This window comes from Macaca thibetana, chromosome 2, assembly GCF_024542745.1.
Source record: "Macaca thibetana thibetana isolate TM-01 chromosome 2, ASM2454274v1, whole genome shotgun sequence".
NCBI lineage: Eukaryota > Metazoa > Chordata > Mammalia > Primates > Cercopithecidae > Macaca > Macaca thibetana.
This window is the reverse complement of record NC_065579.1, coordinates 68,352,536-68,370,773: the sequence shown is the minus strand read 5'-3', so window position 1 is coordinate 68,370,773 and position 18,238 is coordinate 68,352,536. Positions and strand designations below refer to the sequence as shown.

General features: G+C 39.2%; 1 protein-coding gene across 2 annotated transcripts; it reads left to right on the top strand.

Annotated features, from left to right (window-relative positions):
- The first annotated feature begins 3,428 nt into the window (after window positions 1-3,428).
- Window positions 3,429-14,033, top strand: SLITRK3 (SLIT and NTRK like family member 3). Of its 2 annotated transcripts, none has more exons than XM_050778254.1 (2): window positions 3,429-4,042; window positions 9,883-14,033. In XM_050778254.1, the coding sequence occupies exon 2, from the start codon at window positions 9,904-9,906 to the stop codon at window positions 12,841-12,843; it is 2,940 nt and encodes a 979-aa protein (XP_050634211.1). In that variant the 5' UTR covers window positions 3,429-4,042; window positions 9,883-9,903; the 3' UTR covers window positions 12,844-14,033. The 2 variants fall into 2 exon arrangements, with proteins under 2 accessions (XP_050634211.1, XP_050634210.1); XM_050778253.1 differs by lacking the exon at window positions 3,429-4,042 and adding an exon at window positions 4,165-5,048.
- Window positions 14,034-18,238: the final 4,205 nt, after the last annotated feature.

Genomic DNA, 18,238 nt, shown 5'->3' with positions numbered 1-18,238 from the left:
CTTAGACTTTTAAACAAGTCATCAAGGGGTAAAACAAAAACAATTGACGGAAAGTAGAAGTTTTAATTTGCTTAACTTTCTTTTCAATCAGTTAGATTTGTCCAAAAATAAAATGGCCTGCTCTGAAATGCACTAAGCTCCAATACCTATGAAACAAACCTGCACACCCTTCATGTGTACCCTGGAACTAAAAATAAAAGTTTATTTAAAAAATGTTCATAATCTTGATAACAACTTGCTGGGGGATAGTGAAGTAGATTCTAATATCACATAATTGGTCAAATTAGATTACCTTCCAAGTCCCTCTTAACCTTGAGATTTTATGATTCTATAAAATTATTATTTTATTCTCTCATAATATCATGTTTTAAAATATTTTTCTACCATTAAAGCTTATTTGATTTACCTTTTTCCATTATGTATAACACCTACATTTATTTCCTGATGCGTTATTCAATAATCAATTTACTTCAACTTATACATTTGATTTATTTCTCTTCATCTTAGTCTTTTAACACTTTCCCCTCTCAGTAATTTTAATCTTAACATCTATAATTTATTAATTCCAAATAATTTTGAAAAATATCTTTAAAAGGAGACAATAACTTTGTGCCTTATTCAGCCTATAAATAAACCTTTGTTCATGCTGAATAGTTTAAATCTGATTGTCTCAAAATAGCTCACATAACCTTTGAGATTAAAACACTTGTTTACTTCAAAAGAAGCTGAAGTTTCATTTAGTAGATGCCTATAAAGTGCTTTAAAATGTTTTAGTGAAACAGGATATTAAAGATCAATTTTTAATTGAATATCTTGCAGCTTCTTCATACTTACAGCTTGTTAAATCTATGCTGATTCACTAAGTTTTATAAGATGCTATTAAAAATTATCAATTGGTTTGGAACTTTTTCTACGACATAAAATGTTTCAAAAGTGTTTCTTCTATGGAGATACAGAAAGATCAACAGAAATAAACATACAACAAAAGTAAAAATATTAATTCATGTTTTATCATATTTTTATTTGTTTAACTTCTACAGCCTATGTTCCCATTTATAAAATTGTGTGTAACTTTATTTTCAATTGTTTCAACAGCGGTATATCAAAAGTTAAGCAAATGGTAAGGCAGTTAGGTTTTGATGGTTATCAAACATGTAATTTGTTGACCTAAACAGAATTTGCAATGAACAAAGAGAAAAAAAAATGTTTTTTTTTAACAAATGTTTTTACAATGCTTCACAAATGTTTTTACAATGCTTAATAACAGACAAACCGAATACGTAAATGACCTAAGTATGTTGTACATAATCATAGATTACTACAACTACATTTAGAGTTTGGAACTTTCTTGAGTGCCTACTTCATTGTACAACAAACAGTTCTCTAACCCTAGTTTAATTAGTAGTAAATCTTTTAAAACATGTATTTATTTTATTTAAAGTATCAGAATGAGCAAAATATATGCTAGACGAAAAAATAAAGTCTATCTTAGTTATTTTGATATCATTGTTCCCCTCTGAAAAATAACAGAATCGTTTAAAAAACTATATGAAATATTGTAATGTTTATAATTTAAAAACAAATCAGCAATGTAGACACAATATTTGTTGAACTAAAAATTACATCCTATATATTATTTTATGTAAATGATGTTTGGTTAAAATAAAACTAGGGACATGTAAATGTCTGTGTGGAAAGCACTAAAAACTCACAACATAAAATCAAATATCCATCATAATCACTTACTCTACAATATTTTTATCTGGCCTGTAATATTTGTATGGGGAGTACTCACGTTTAACACTAACAACCCGTTCTAGCTATTCAATCTTCTGCAGCTCCCCAGTACCCTCAGGCCATACTAACATCTGCTCAGTGTAAAGAAATTAATATATTCATAGCTCTCTTATCAAAATAACCTCGAAAATAGTTCCAAAAAGTTAAAGAGATCTAGTAACTTTAGGAGTGATGTTGCCTAATGTCTTTCAGGATTACTCTAATATCCTCCAGCCCTGGGGCTCAAAGGGGATGTGTGTGATTTCACACTTGCCCACATAAAATATGGTGTACCCAGGAGTGATTCTCCTCAAATTGGGCAACCACCTGAAAAGGCCAAAAATATCTCTGTGACACATCAAACTACTGATGCAGTTTGGTTTTTCCTAAATCTGACTGATTCATTATGGAGATGTACTCCTTTGGCAACCCTGCCTGGATATACCACTTTGAAGGCCAATTTGGAGACCCAGTGAGTGAAACACCTATGACAAATGTTTCTTGTCCATTTATGTCTTCCTGTATGTAAAATTCACATGGAAGAATCTATTATCCGAGAAAATACTGGAAAGAGGTTTGGAACTCATGCCAGTGAGTCTGAAATGCTTTATTTAAAAAGAATCCATTTTAATACATGGTGCTTTTTATTACTTTCTAGGTCCCTGTAGATACTTTACTAATCTTAATAATCTTCAAGAATGCTGAGTATTTTAAAGAACAAATGGAAACAATATAAGTATGATACATACATATATATATATATATATATAAAAATCTAAATTCACTTTATGCAGAACCAACACAGTTGCCATACTAAATTTAGTGTGTGTGTGTATATATATATATCCCAAAAAATTCCACAGGCCCCTGGCTGTCTCTATGACCAACTCCATCCTTTCCTATCTTTTAATGTAGGTAATATGGACACTAACTTGTGGTATTACATGTCCATAATATGAACTAATGATGGTATAAATTATAGTATATACAAATTCACTAAATAAAGATGTAAAACATATATCCAGGCCTGTCTGTCAAAGGATTTTATGCATAAATTAAAAGAGATTACTGTTTATTTGCAAAGGGTGAGTTGGAGTTCTTTGAATGATTTTAAAAATAGGGTCAAGATCATTCTACCTCTACAATTATAATAGCTAAATAACTTTGCTTGCCTTGGACAATGTATTGCATTCACTTCAGGAAGAAATGGCAAGAGATACAGAGATGATTCCCCAGGCTACCTTCTATTCACTTTGGGAGTTAGTGGAAGGCTGCCCTCTTTCCAACACAGTAGCAGATGAAAGGGATCTATTAAAAAGAATTGCGTTGGTTTACACTGCAGATTGAATGGAGCATTAAACGACTGCATTAGTATGACTGCAGTGGGAGTAATGGTCTCCTCTATAATGTTGTAATAACACTTTCACATACGTGTAATAATTGTTTCAGTGTCCTTATCTAATTTGTCACGAAATGATATCCAGCATCTCTCCGGAAAATGCCCACCTCCCAACTCCCTGTGCCCTACAGTTTTATTCCCCCACCCCCCCACCCCTGGCAAATGTAAACAGATGAGGAAATATGTGTACTTTCAAATCGTCACCCATGTATCATGAAGGTGGGGGATTACTGCAAATCACTTGGAAACCGCTCCCCGGAGGCGTTTAGCGATACCGCCCACCAATACAGCTCAGATGTTCTTAATTTGATTACCCCCACCTTTTGGGCTGTAATTTTCCAAACAGGCATCTCTCTCATTTGCAAATACAAGTTACAAATCAATCCACAGATACAGAATGCTGACTTCCCGACACTCAATTTCACAGGGTGTCTCTTGAAGAGCTGCCAGGTTGTGACCGATAATGGGGGAGAGGGAGAGGGGCACAGATCGAGCGAACGAGAGGCCCGGGGGGGGAGAGAGAGAGAGAGAGCGAGCGAGAGAGAGAGAGAGAGAGAGAGAGAGAGAGAGAGAGAGAGAGAGAGATCACTTGCTTCCTTGCTTCCTAAGCCGGGATTTTGCCTGCGATGCGCGGCGAGAGGACTGCGGCGGCTGATTTACACAGTTGGCGCGGAGGAGGGGCCGGGGGTGCGGGGGGGACGCGCTGGCGGAGCTCCGGCGATGGGCTGATCTGGGGGCTCCCGAGCGCCGCTCCCTGGGTGCGCGATTTGGGGGCGGCTGATGGATTTGCATTCAGGTTCCAGCCCTGCGCTTCCTATATTGACTCCTTATACCCGACCTCGCGCTTCCGTTTAGGAGGAGACGTTGGTAAGTAACGTGTAATCCGATTTTAGTTATTTCCTAGGCCATTAAAGTGGCACTTTTAAAGCAGGTCAGTCTTAAAAGATGCCGCCGCCGCTGCCGCCGCGAGCGTCTCCTTGGCCTGAAACGTTCGGCGGTCCCCTCCCCCTCCCGCCCCCCTCCCCCGCACCTTCTCCCGCTGGAGAAGTGAGGGTGCTTGAATGGTGAGCGGTCAGGGGACTCACTCTCTGCCAACGGGCTCGCTTCACCTTCGTGGTTTGCCTGAGATCTCCCAAATCCAAGTGGAATTTGGTGTGCACAGCCATACTGTGTATTTGTATCTTCTCTCCCTCTCTCCTTCTTTCCCCCCACCTTCGCCGTCTGACCAATGCTGGGATCTGAGATCTAGTCGCCCCCTTCCTGCCTCCTTTCCGCCTCTCCCCACCCTTTTCTTCTCTCATCTACACACCATCCACCCCCACTCCCACCCACCTAAAGGGCAAAGAGCAAAGACACCCTGGAAAAGCAAGGGCTAATTCCATCTTTTCGGATGGAAGGAGGCCTCGGGCAGGGATTGTGAGTGACAACCTTTCAGGAAGAGAGAAAGAGAGAAATCCAGAGACTGAGCTCAGGCTCTCGGGAACAACGAAGCTCTCCACTGATCGAGAGCACTGAGATTTTAAATCAAAGGAACCTAGTCCTGGGACACTCACTCTGCCTGCCTGCCTGCCTGCCATCGAAGGCATAGGGAGCTGTGGTTGTGAGCTCCCTGTCACTGACATCGCAGCGCTAGGTGCGCGCCCGGCTCTCCCATTGGTATGCAGCGACCATTTCCTGCAAATCTCAAAGGTGGAAACATTTAAACGGATTACAAGCGTCATTTGGTAGCCTTTCGGAAAGTTGGTGGCCAGAAGAGGAGAAGCTACAAGGCTACAGTATGATGGATACAATTCAGCCTCCCAGAGAGTTTGCCCCTCCCGCTGGGAAGCCCCTCGGAGCAAACCTCGGAGATCCTGAGCGCTCTGCACCATAGGTACTCGCCGCCATCCTTTCCTACTTTGCCTAATTGAAACCAGTATTTCTCGTATGTAGGATGTGCATTGTAGAGCACATCGGGTTTGGCCGCGGTGTCTTCTGTACGCTCACAGGTGCTAGGGGTTTGTTGCAGTTTTGAATTGGATCAGTTAGGTGTAAGGACGTTGGTGGAAGGAGGGGTATCGGAGACTAACATACCCTCGGACCTCTTTTCTGGGTGAAGACATCGTAAGTAACTCCAACAAATAGGCCAGGCGGCAGAGCGAAGGACCCCTCCCCCAGTGGATTGTTCGCTAGTGTTGTAAGAGGTAGAAGGAAAAACGCTTGAGCTTTTAATAATTTTCCATTTCTAAACAGACCATTGTGCGTTTCGCCTGACGACAGCAGATTAGAAAAGGATCTATAGACGGCTGAAAGCTCTTCAGAAAATGAATGATGCAGCATTTTAATTACTTGTTCTAGGGAAGATAGTTTGCTTCCATATTGAAATATTTAATCTTAGATCTGAAGAGATTAGTGAGCTGTAAGATCCAGCAGTGGGGAGGAGGAAGTGGGAAGGGGGCACAGCGGGGAGAAAGGGCTTCTTGTCCTCTCTCTGGACAAACAAATGGCTCTGGGCGCTCCCAACAGGACACGGAAAAAATCGGGGCCCCATGGGCTCAATACCCCTAACTTTTGGAGACCTCCCTGTCTTTTAGACACGCTATCCTGAGCTAAAGGAAAGCAAAAAGATGAGATAGCCTTTAGGACATAGCCCAGGTCCAGAACTTAAGGGGTTTTAGTTCAAGAAGGAACAGAGACTTCATCGCCGAGACAATATTTACCGTCATCTGGAAGCTCAGGGCAGCCTCCGGGTTACCCATCGATTCCATCACATCATGGGTTCCGATAAGACCCGATAAATAGTCACCGCCTCTGCACATTGGGTACCCAAAGTGCTGGGCGGGGGATGGGGTGGGGGAGGGTGCGGGTGCAGGCAGCTGGTGAGGAAGAGGGAATTGCTCTGATTCTGAGCTTAGGCTATTGGTATTGGTTTACTTCTTGGCTGAGACCTATGGGAGTAAATAGGGTGGGTCTGGAATTTTAAGGGTAGAATGTTAGAAAATTCTGCCCTCCTGCTTACTTAGTCTACGGTGGCATGTTTCTAAAATTAGCTACTGTGTGTCAGTGGACTCACGCGCGGTCATTTTAAATGCAAAATATTATGGAAATTGCCTTTGACTTTTAAGGAACACATTGTTAGGTGATTTACCTGTTGTAGAGCAGTAAGGTATTGATATGTAAGCTGTGCTTTGCTTTAAAATTTGCTTTTGTAAAGTGTCCTTTAAGGGGAAACCGTCTCTACCTACTAACTTTGAGCCCTTGGGCAATTGAGGTTCAGTTTAGTTCTTTTGCAACCAAAAAGTCCCTCCCTTCTCCCCCTCGGCAAGTTGGTGACAGGGTTGGTGTGTGCTGGTGGGGGCAGATGGGGAGCATCCACAGCACACGGGTCCTGCTAATTAGACTCCTTTGCTGCACACTTGGCTCTCCCCAGTTTCCTCACCAAGCTGCATTCCTTCCCAGCAGGCAGGACTGTAGTGCTGTCAGCTGAGCCTTAAAAAATTCCTCTGAGAGGGTTCCTGAACTATAATCTGGTAATCCCTCTACAATACAATATCTTCCTTCAATCACCTCCATCCCCACTCCCACCACTCCCTAGGATCCAGTTCCCGAAAATTTCACTGAGAAATATTTGAGTTTAAAAAATAAGAAAGAAAAAGAAAGAGCGGACAAAAACATTCAAATCCTTAAATCCACCCCAATCCCGCGAGGTCTTTTCCGGCGGCAGAATGTGAAATGTACCATTGTTACCCAAGTGGTATCTCCTTCCAGAGAATTGGCTTGTCTCTGTTTTTAAAAAGGTGAAAGAAAAGAAATGCTGTTGAATCCAGGGGATATCGAAGGCTTTGACCTGCAGCACAACAAAAGAATTCCTGGTGCAAAGGGATCGAAGCAAAATGCAGGAGAAACTCGGTCCAAGTCTTTCAGGCTGTCTGAGCTTTTATTCGGGACACCCAGGCAGAATCAGACAGATTTAGCTTTTCTGCTTTGGGGACCTGGATTTTCCCCCCATCCCCGTCATTTCAGGGAATGGCTGTCCTTTGAAAAAGATAATTCCGAAGGACAGTCTCACTTTTCAAACCACCTGCACTAGAGAGGGGGAGCTTTGGAAACTAGAGGAGCAGATGATCCAGGGGATGGTTTCCTTGAGAGTAAAAAAAAAAAAAAAAAAAAAAAAAAAAAAGAGAGAGAGAGAGAGAGAAAGAAAGAAAGAAAATGCCTAAAATGCCTATCCCCCGCCCCCCTCCCCCATCTCCACCTTCCCCACCAAAGAAATGTTTCCCATAGGTTGGTCTCCTCCCACTTCGCTCTTGTTTCTTATTTTGCCAGTTTGTGTTCTCTATCCCTCTACTTATTTTTCCTACACACACACACACACACACACACACACTCACTCACTCACAACTGTATAGTCAGGGCTTCCTATCGCTCGCTCCCGAACCTATGCTAAGCGCGTTCCCTTTGGAGCTCATTTTCATGACGTGGAATACTGGGTTCAGGGTTATAGCACATATATATTTTTAAAGCCGGAGCGAGGGAAGTCTGAGATTCTGCACTGTGATTGAGCCTTCCTTCCTCCCTGCCTCCCTCCCGCCCTTCCTCCCAGTGACCAGTGATGTGCTGTGGGTACCCAGAGAGAGCAGCCACCGCGGCAGCAGCGGCAGGGGCAGCAGAGCTGGAAGCCTGCTGCAGCCCCTTCTCCTCCCTCCTCTATTGAGTGTGCCAAGCGGCAGTTCTGCATCCTAAAGAAGCCCATTGAAGAGCCCATTGCATTCCCAGCACGTCTCAAGCTTGCTGCTTTTTGTTTTTCCTCTTAGTCCCCCCGCCCAACCCCCTTTTATCCCCTTTTGCTTCAGCTTCAGCAAAGCAAAGGGAGTGGGAGGGAAAGAGAGAGAATCCTTAAACTCAAGCTTCTTTTTTTTTTCTTTTTCTTTTCATGGTTCACGGTTCCAGGCTAATAAATAAATAAACAAATAAGTAAATAAATAAATAAATTACAAAAAAAAAAAAAAAAGAAAGAAAAAAAGAAAAGAAAAGAAAAGAAACCCAAAAAACTCTGGCAAAATAGGTAAGTCCAAGACATCTGGAGCCTTTTTTGCCTAAACCACAGGGACCTGAAAAACAAGAAAAATATTTAAGATAGTGAAGAAGGAAGAACTTAAGTAGATTTTAATATTTCATAAGGGAGATGGAAGACTAATTGATACTGCAATGTAGGCTTTTCTGCCTTTTCTCTCTCCCTCTTTTTCATTAAATTGTTTTTAATTTTTCAGTATTGCATGTCTGAGGCAGACTTCTCTTTGCTTTCTCACGGTGTCTCCTTTCTTTATAGCTGTGAACATTATATGCAAGTGTAATGTGAAGATTTATTTTTTCACTTTTCCTATAAATTATATCATTGTGTTTTAAGAAGAAGGTTGATGAAATATATCTTTCTGTGTGCTATCTGTGAGGAAAATATATGCTAGAAACTTTGGTTTATTTTTATTGATTAAAATCAGCTATTCAATTTTGATGGATATTTTAGTGACTCAGGAAGGAGAATATAATAAAACTGCATTATTATCATTTATTTATGTAAACATTTTCATATACTGATGTTATTAGGCAAGGAAAGCGATGCATAGAGGAAGACTCTATGTTATCAGAATAGTGCATTGCATTTGTTTCTTCTGATTGGAAAAGAATGATATCTTTTTTGAAATTTATTTCATGTGATAGGTCATTTATCAGCAGGTAAGAATAGAGGTTTCCACTCTCTCTTGACTTTAAAAACCCGCCTGCCCTCTAACCAGTCACCTGCTCTTCCAGCTTTTTAAAGGGTTCCTCAGTTGATCTTGAAGGCACAGATACACATTCCAAACTAAGCTTTGCGAATGTTTTAATTCAGACACTTTCAGACTCAGCATCCTCTAGCTGTCCCTATCTTTAGCTCTGACAATTGCATGGGCATGTTTTTTAGAAGGGCTAATGACTCCTACATGCTTTAAATAGTTAAATGATACAAATATATACAAATTACTTATTAAATTAAAGAAGATGACAGTATTCTATTCTTGGGCCAAAGGATGTGGACATATAGTGTACATACTGACTATACACTATTATAAAGCATGTTATGATCATTTCATAAAAATAAATCTTAAGTTTTCCTGAGTTGCTGATCATTTTACACATCTCAACATCTGATATTGAGCAACAGGCTCACACTTTATCATACTAATCAATATAATAATTTTGGAGTATGTCATGTATTTTTAATAGTCAAAACCTATAATTCAAAGAACATATTTTTCCCATCAGAGTTCCAATCAGATTTATTATGAGTATCTTTGATGTCAACATGAGTTTTAACAGGCAAACAGGTGTAATGGCCACATTATTGCTATTATTACTGAATCTGCCTATGCCTAAAAGGAAGTACGATGTACCAGTTCTGTTGTTTGTTATACAGAGGCAATGCAGTCTGCTTTTGTTCATGCTATATGCCGTTTACCAAATATGGCTTGGTTCAGGAAAATGTCACTGCATGGTTCAATATTTCAGAGTCTCCTAAGTTTAAAATATAGGACACACTCTAAACGTTAAGTGTATTGCTAGCTCATTTTGAGTGTCACTTCTACAATTGCTGAAGTTTTTATATAGCTCTTAAAATGCCCCACATGTAGGAGTCAATTAAAATAGTACATATGACTAAAAGCTAAAAATCTGCATTTTTATTTCTGTTGCAGTTTTGTAATCAACCACGAACGATGAAACCTTCCATAGCTGAGATGCTTCACAGAGGAAGGATGTTGTGGATCATTCTTCTAAGCACAATTGCTCTAGGATGGACTACCCCGATTCCCCTAATAGAGGACTCAGAGGAAATAGATGAGCCCTGTTTTGATCCATGCTACTGTGAAGTTAAAGAAAGCCTCTTTCATATACATTGTGACAGTAAAGGATTTACAAATATTAGTCAGATTACCGAATTCTGGTCAAGACCTTTTAAACTGTATCTGCAGAGGAATTCTATGAGGAAATTATACACCAACAGTTTTCTTCATTTGAACAATGCTGTGTCTATTAATCTTGGGAACAATGCATTGCAGGACATTCAGACTGGAGCTTTCAATGGTCTTAAGATTTTAAAGAGACTATATCTACATGAAAACAAACTGGATGTCTTCAGAAATGACACCTTCCTTGGCTTGGAAAGTCTAGAATATCTGCAGGCAGATTACAATGTCATTAAACGTATTGAGAGTGGGGCATTTCGGAACCTAAGTAAATTGAGGGTTCTGATTTTAAATGATAATCTCATCCCCATGCTTCCGACCAATTTATTTAAGGCTGTCTCTTTAACCCATTTGGACCTACGTGGAAATAGGTTAAAGGTTCTTTTTTACCGAGGAATGCTAGATCACATTGGCAGAAGCCTGATGGAACTCCAGCTGGAAGAAAACCCTTGGAACTGTACATGTGAAATTGTACAACTGAAGAGTTGGCTGGAACGCATTCCTTATACTGCCCTGGTGGGAGACATTACCTGTGAGACCCCTTTCCATTTCCATGGAAAGGACCTACGAGAAATCAAGAAGACAGAACTCTGTCCTTTGTTGTCTGACTCTGAGGTAGAGGCTAGTTTGGGAATTCCACATTTGTCATCAAGTAAGGAGAATGCATGGCCAACTAAGCCTTCCTCAATGCTATCCTCTGTCCATTTTACTGCTTCTTCTGTTGAATACAAGTCCTCAAATAAACAGCCTAAGCCCACCAAACAGCCTCGAACACCAAGGCCACCCTCCACCTCCCAAGCTTTATATCCTGGTCCAAACCAGCCTCCCATTGCTCCTTATCAGACCAGACCACCAATCCCCATTATATGCCCCACTGGGTGTACCTGTAATTTGCACATCAATGACCTTGGCTTGACTGTCAACTGCAAAGAGCGAGGATTTAATAACATTTCTGAACTTCTTCCAAGGCCCTTGAATGCCAAGAAACTGTATCTGAGTAGCAATCTGATTCAGAAAATATACCGTTCTGATTTTTGGAATTTTTCTTCCTTGGATCTCTTGCATCTGGGGAACAATCGTATTTCCTATGTCCAAGATGGGGCCTTTATCAACTTGCCCAACTTAAAAAGCCTCTTTCTTAATGGCAACGATATAGAGAAGCTGACACCAGGCATGTTCCGAGGCCTACAGAGTTTGCACTACTTGTACTTTGAGTTCAATGTCATCCGGGAAATCCAGCCTGCAGCCTTCAGCCTCATGCCCAACTTGAAGCTGCTATTCCTCAATAATAACTTGCTGAGGACCCTGCCAACGGATGCTTTTGCAGGCACATCCCTGGCCCGGCTCAACCTGAGGAAGAACTACTTCCTCTATCTTCCCGTGGCTGGTGTCCTGGAACACTTGAACGCCATTGTCCAGATAGACCTCAATGAGAATCCTTGGGACTGCACTTGTGACCTGGTCCCCTTTAAACAGTGGATCGAAACCATCAGCTCAGTCAGTGTGGTTGGTGATGTGCTTTGCAGGAGCCCTGAGAACCTCACGCACCGTGATGTGCGCACTATTGAGCTGGAAGTTCTTTGCCCAGAGATGCTGCACGTTGCACCAGCTGGAGCATCCCCAGCCCAGCCTGGAGATTCCCACCTTATTGGGGCACCAACCAGTGCATCACCTTATGAGTTTTCTCCTCCTGGGGGCCCTGTGCCACTTTCTGTGTTAATTCTCAGCCTTCTGGTACTGTTTTTCTCAGCAGTCTTTGTTGCTGCAGGCCTCTTTGCCTACGTGCTCCGAAGGCGTCGAAAGAAGCTGCCCTTCAGAAGCAAGCGGCAGGAAGGTGTGGACCTTACTGGCATCCAAATGCAATGCCACCGGCTGTTTGAGGATGGTGGAGGTGGTGGTGGTGGAAGTGGGGGTGGAGGTCGACCAACTCTTTCCTCTCCAGAGAAGGCCCCTCCTGTAGGTCATGTGTATGAGTACATCCCCCACCCAGTTACCCAAATGTGCAACAACCCCATCTACAAGCCTCGTGAGGAGGAGGAGGTGGCTGTTTCATCAGCCCAAGAAGCAGGGAGTGCAGAACGTGGGGGTCCAGGGACACAACCACCGGGAATGGGTGAGGCTCTCCTAGGAAGTGAGCAGTTTGCTGAGACACCCAAGGAGAACCATAGTAACTACCGGACCTTGCTGGAAAAAGAGAAGGAGTGGGCCCTGGCAGTGTCCAGCTCCCAGCTTAACACCATAGTGACGGTGAATCACCATCACCCTCATCCTCACCACCCAGCAGTTGGTGGGGTTTCAGGAGTAGTTGGGGGAACTGGGGGAGACTTGGCAGGGTTCCGCCACCATGAGAAAAATGGTGGGGTGGTGCTGTTTCCTCCCGGGGGAGGCTGTGGTGGTGGCAGTATGCTACTAGACCGAGAGAGGCCACAGCCTGCCCCCTGCACAGTGGGATTTGTGGACTGTCTCTATGGAACAGTGCCCAAATTAAAGGAACTGCACGTGCATCCTCCTGGCATGCAATACCCAGACTTACAGCAGGACGCCAGGCTCAAAGAAACCCTTCTCTTCTCGGCTGGAAAGGGCTTCACAGACCACCAAACCCAAAAAAGTGATTACCTCGAGTTAAGGGCCAAACTTCAAACCAAGCCGGATTACCTCGAAGTCCTGGAGAAGACAACATATAGGTTCTAACAGAGAGAAGAAAATATATTAGTGCTTTTTTTTTTTCCTCAAAAGAAAAGGAAAATAAAAGAAATATATCCCTTGCTCCCTTTACACTTGTCCCAATAACTCCATCCTCACGATCTTCCCTACCCTGAACAAAACTGAAACCGCATGATAACTAGAGAATACAGATGTATGCTCTCCCCTCTCAGATGTGATTTGGAGGAAGGGCCATACTCAGATCATTAATCAATGAAGTGCCTTCGCAGACTTTTGCCAGCAAATGTTATCATTATTTTTTTATACTGAAACTTGAGACTTTGACTGTGCCATGTATAAGGTATACCGGGGATCATTGTATGGATCCTAATTAAGTAAAATTCAATGTGTCTTTTTATTTTCAGTAACTATTTTTTTTTTTAGTTGTAGTTTTGTTTTAAAGGGAGGGGGGAAACAAGTTGACATTTGTCATTTGTGGCTTTCTTTCTTCTCATCATGGCACAGATTCTGTACATGTATTAACAATGCAGTTTGCTGCATGCCTGGAAACTGCAAGACGGGGAGGGAGGGGGCGGGTTTTGCTCGAATGTTCTCACTCACTATCTTGTCTCTCATACACATATCCATCTGCAAACCGTGATCCCTAAACCTGCAGTTTCTTCCTGCTGGTGCAGGTACACACACACACACACACACACACACACACACACACACACACACACTCCTTACCATTCCCATTCAACCCAATCTGCTTAGTTCGGGTTTGATCCATTTTTCTCCTCTCCATAGTTCCACTACCCTTCACTGCTAGTGTACAGCTCACAGCATCTCTCCTATCACCCTGGGAAAAGTCACATTCTAGGCTGGATTCTACCGAAGTGGAGGCCTGGTGGTTTAACAGCCGAAGACACGCGCCTAGGGGTGAGCACCCTCTTTGTGACACTTCATCCTGATGCCAAGATTTTTTGGAGAACATCTGCACTTTCTTATATATATATATATAATATTTAAAAAAAGCAACTGGGTATATATCACTAACAGCTTTGTAGGAAGCACTTTTAATGTTTTCTCTCTCACACACAAAGATTCAAAAGAAATGTGCATATATTTATTCTGTAATTTCAGTGATTATAAATTGTAAAGGTAATGTTTAATCATTGTATAGTGATTATGCGTCTGGTATAGCTTTCCTAATAAAAAGTTTTTGAAAAACATAATACATTATATATAGAGGATACAAAGCTTGAACCTTAAACTCCAGCTATGCCATGCCTTTCGTGCTCCCATTTTAAAAAATGATTTCTTTTACTTGTTACACAGAAAGTAATTTATTAACGGGTTTGATGCACTGTGATGTTGATAAATCTTATATCCCACCATCTCTATTCCAAACCAGGATACAATTGAGACTTAAAATCTGACTTACAGTTGTTTTTTTTTTTTCCTTGACTTATGAATTTCAATCTTAGTAACCAATGATGCACGTTTCCTAGGCAAGATGCAAGGGGGAGAAAATAAAATAACTAGATCACTGAGAAGTACAGGATTAATTAGGAGAACGTAATCAAGGATCCGTACATCTTAAGACAATAGATGACATAAAGAAATCGTAGAATAAAATTGCTATTGTTTTTAAAATATGTAGTCCAATTACATGCACACCCTCATACACCCACACGCTTCCACATACACCCACACAACCCAGTAAATATCAAAGGCCTTGGCCTTGGAGCCAATTATATGGTCAGAATCCTGTGAAAGCTGTCACTTACATTTGACTACTATTTTCCAACCACTGACAACAACTGGCCCCAATAACGTTTGAACTAAGTCAGAGGATGCTGAATGAGTTTTTCGTCCTATGACATTAAAATTATGTAGAAAAATTAACCTGACAACAAGCCAAGTTTAGATCCATTTATATGTGAGCGAAACCAAAGAATACTGGATTTTTACGGCGCCGGTATCAAATTGGTGGAGGAAACTTAAGAAAACAGACCTATGAGGCAGGCACTTATCGAAGTAGGCCATTAGAGGGCAGCAGAGCTCCAGAGATCCACAGACCCAGGACCTGCAGAACTGTGCAGCGAGCCCGGTGTTCTCCGCTAGTGTTTCCTCAAAGTGCCCATAGTAGGAATTATCATTACGTGCTGAATGTAATTCATCACAAGTCACTGATGCCTTATATCACATTTTTTTTTCCACAAAAAGAGAATGAGTCTAGCAGTTTCTGAAGGTGTGTCACTACTATAGCATGAAGCCATTGTAGTAACAAAATGAAAGCCCCATGAATGTCTACAAGAGTATATTTATATTTCTCTTGATTAATTATACAGAAATGTTAGCATAGGTATGCATAAAAAAAAACAAGTATATCCATATAAAATTGCAGTTTTGGGGCACTTGACAAACTTTTATGCTCAATTATTTGAATATATTTTGGAATTATTTTAGAAGGAAGAAGCCCAAGAACATCATCCACTTTCTCTCTCTGTGTAATATTGAAGTGAAGCTCTTATGCAGAAGACTCAGGCCCACTATTAAATAGGTGTCATTCTTCTTTTTTGTTTTATCTTCTTCTTTTCTTTCTTGCTTTCTTTTTTACTTTCCCACAAATACCTTTCTTCTAGTTATCCCACCTCCTTTATTCTTTCTAATTATCTGTCTCTTTTTTTTTTAAGGTACATAAAACCAATATTACACTTTAAGTGTTTCAAAGCCCAATTTATAGAGTCTCTGAACTAGCAATTTATCATACTTCTGTTCCTCCTAATCAAATGGTTTGGGGAATAATAGAAAGCATATGCATAGTAAAAACTTAGAAGTGCAAAGCTAGATGCTTCAGATAATAGTCCTCATTTCTTTAATGAAAATGTACATATTCATAACACAGCATATTATACAAATCAAGCTAGAGTACAATCTCAAAAAGACCCTGGTGCTTTCAGCATTTGAGAAATGAGCGTCCATAAACGATATCAAATTACAATATAACTTGATAATTATAATGTTTATATTTTACTTATGAAATGCAGAAAGTAAGACTGTTTGGTCTTAAATATAGTTGGTACTTTCACCCTTGAATGAGAAATACATTTATTTATTTAGTAAAAATAAATTTATACGAGAACGGAATTTTGTATTTAAGGGAATAGTTCTTTGCTTTTATGGAATTTTCTACCCCCTGATTAGGACATTTATTTTTGCTGTGCATTAACATTACCTAAGTTAGCTTCAATTTATAATACCAGATCTGTTTTCATTAAACATGATGTATATTAATGTAGGTACTATGATTAAATATGTTTTATGTTTTTGCTGCAGTAAAATACTTATTTTTAAGAAAAAGAGTACTAATTCACTTCATTGTGATGACTAACTTAACTGAAGCAGACCCAGTTCTGACAGATGTTTGCTATTATTCATTGCTATTTTTATTACTAAGTATAGTAATAATATTTAGAAATAATAAAAATATTATAATATCTCTTAAACTATAAGAGGATTAGTGAGAAATAATTGGAAATTAACTATTAGTTTAATTCAATAACAATTTTAACATCATGTTATACATCATATGTGGTATTATTTATGTAGATGTTTTCATATTTTTATTTAGAATGCTATATTATTTTATCTAATTGCAAATACTTAAAAATAAGGATGATGAACACTATAATTTTAACAAAGTTTAGAGAGAGAGAATCAAAAGGAAAATTTAATGACTGAGCTTGAAGATTTCTTTTTAAACCTGGCAGTATTACTTTAAACCCTTCATATTTGAAAAGAATATGTTTAGGTTTATGAAAATGTATAATGCAATTATAGAACAAAAGAACTTTAACTATCGCAACACATTATTTTGATTCACTTAGTGTAAATTCATTATTTGTACAGTCCTGTCCTTTGGCAATTACGTTGTCTAGGCCAATAAATGTTACACTTTTGTGAAATGGCTATGACAAAGGAAGCATTAATGAAATGCTACACAAAATTTGAGAAATACGACTATAACAAGTCAAGATAATGTGAGAGGAAATGGTAATCAATGGACACTCCATCTTAAGTGATGTGAGCTAGTTTCATTGGAACTTAGACATTTATAACTTAACTCAAAATTTTCAACTGTGAATATTCAGGTGAACGGAACACAAATAAGTATCACTAAAATCACCGTATTCTCTTCAATATACTATGTTCTGTTTAATATACTATAGGCCTTTTAAAAGTAATAGGAGCAATAACACATGTGTAATTGGGCCATTGTGTGTGTGTGTGTGTGTGTTTGTGTATATATATATAGTACTATTATATATGTATATACATTGTATATACATGTATATAGTTTATATATGCTGAATTTTACTTCTATGTAAATTACACATTTTTCATTATATGTATAACAATTTCTGTTTTATGCATTTATTTTTCTTGCTTCTGTCTAACCACCATCCAAGAGAAGCTGGATTAAATTACGAGTCTTCACTTTTGGAATATTCACATGTAAAAAGTAACACTGTAATTAATATTTCTGAATTTAAAAGTTATGTTATCTTCCAATTTGTTTCATTTTGTTATTTAAATCATAGGGGATACGTCTCAGTGACATTGTAATTTATTTTAAGTCTTCAGAGTATAGGAACTAATTTCTTCATATAAGTATACAACATAAGTCTAATAAAAAGCAAGTACTTATTTTTCCATTTTTTTATTTATAGAACAAATTTTACAGGTAAAAACAATTTTAGTAACTTCATTAATTAGACAAGACCTTTTAAATTTATCTAAGTCTGTAGGAAAAGTGAGATATTTAAGGTGAAATATAAAAGAAGGTCCAGTTTAAGACATCCAACATCCTGTTTTACTTTTAAAACATCATCCTGAAATTAAAATGTTTGATGATAGCAGTAATAATAATAAACAAATATTACCATCTTTAGTTTGCTTATAGGGAATCTGAATTGAAGGGACATATTTTTTTATATGGAGAAATCAAGTGTATAACAGGGGTTGGTAGTTGTGAAGAGGCAACATGTTATGGCCATCTTCTTTAATTTTGGTAATTTTTACTCCTGATAATACATATTATTGAAAAAATGTATTTTTTTCTATTGCATTTACATAGATGAACTTTTACATTAAAAATTCTAATAGAAAATAATTCTTGTGGTGGATTTCAAAGATACACGGCCCAAAGGCATCATAATAAATTTACAATTTGACCCAAACTAACTCCTATAGTACCATTAAACTTTAAAACACAATGAATGTTAGTAAAAAGAAGCCTTTCTTCTTCACCACCCAGTAACAGAAAGTCTCAGCATGCCTAATTAAATGTTTCTTTAGTATATTTAGTCTATCTACTTACCAGTAAGATGAGTAGTACAATGAATTGATGAGTTTGCAATGTATTAAGTTGTAT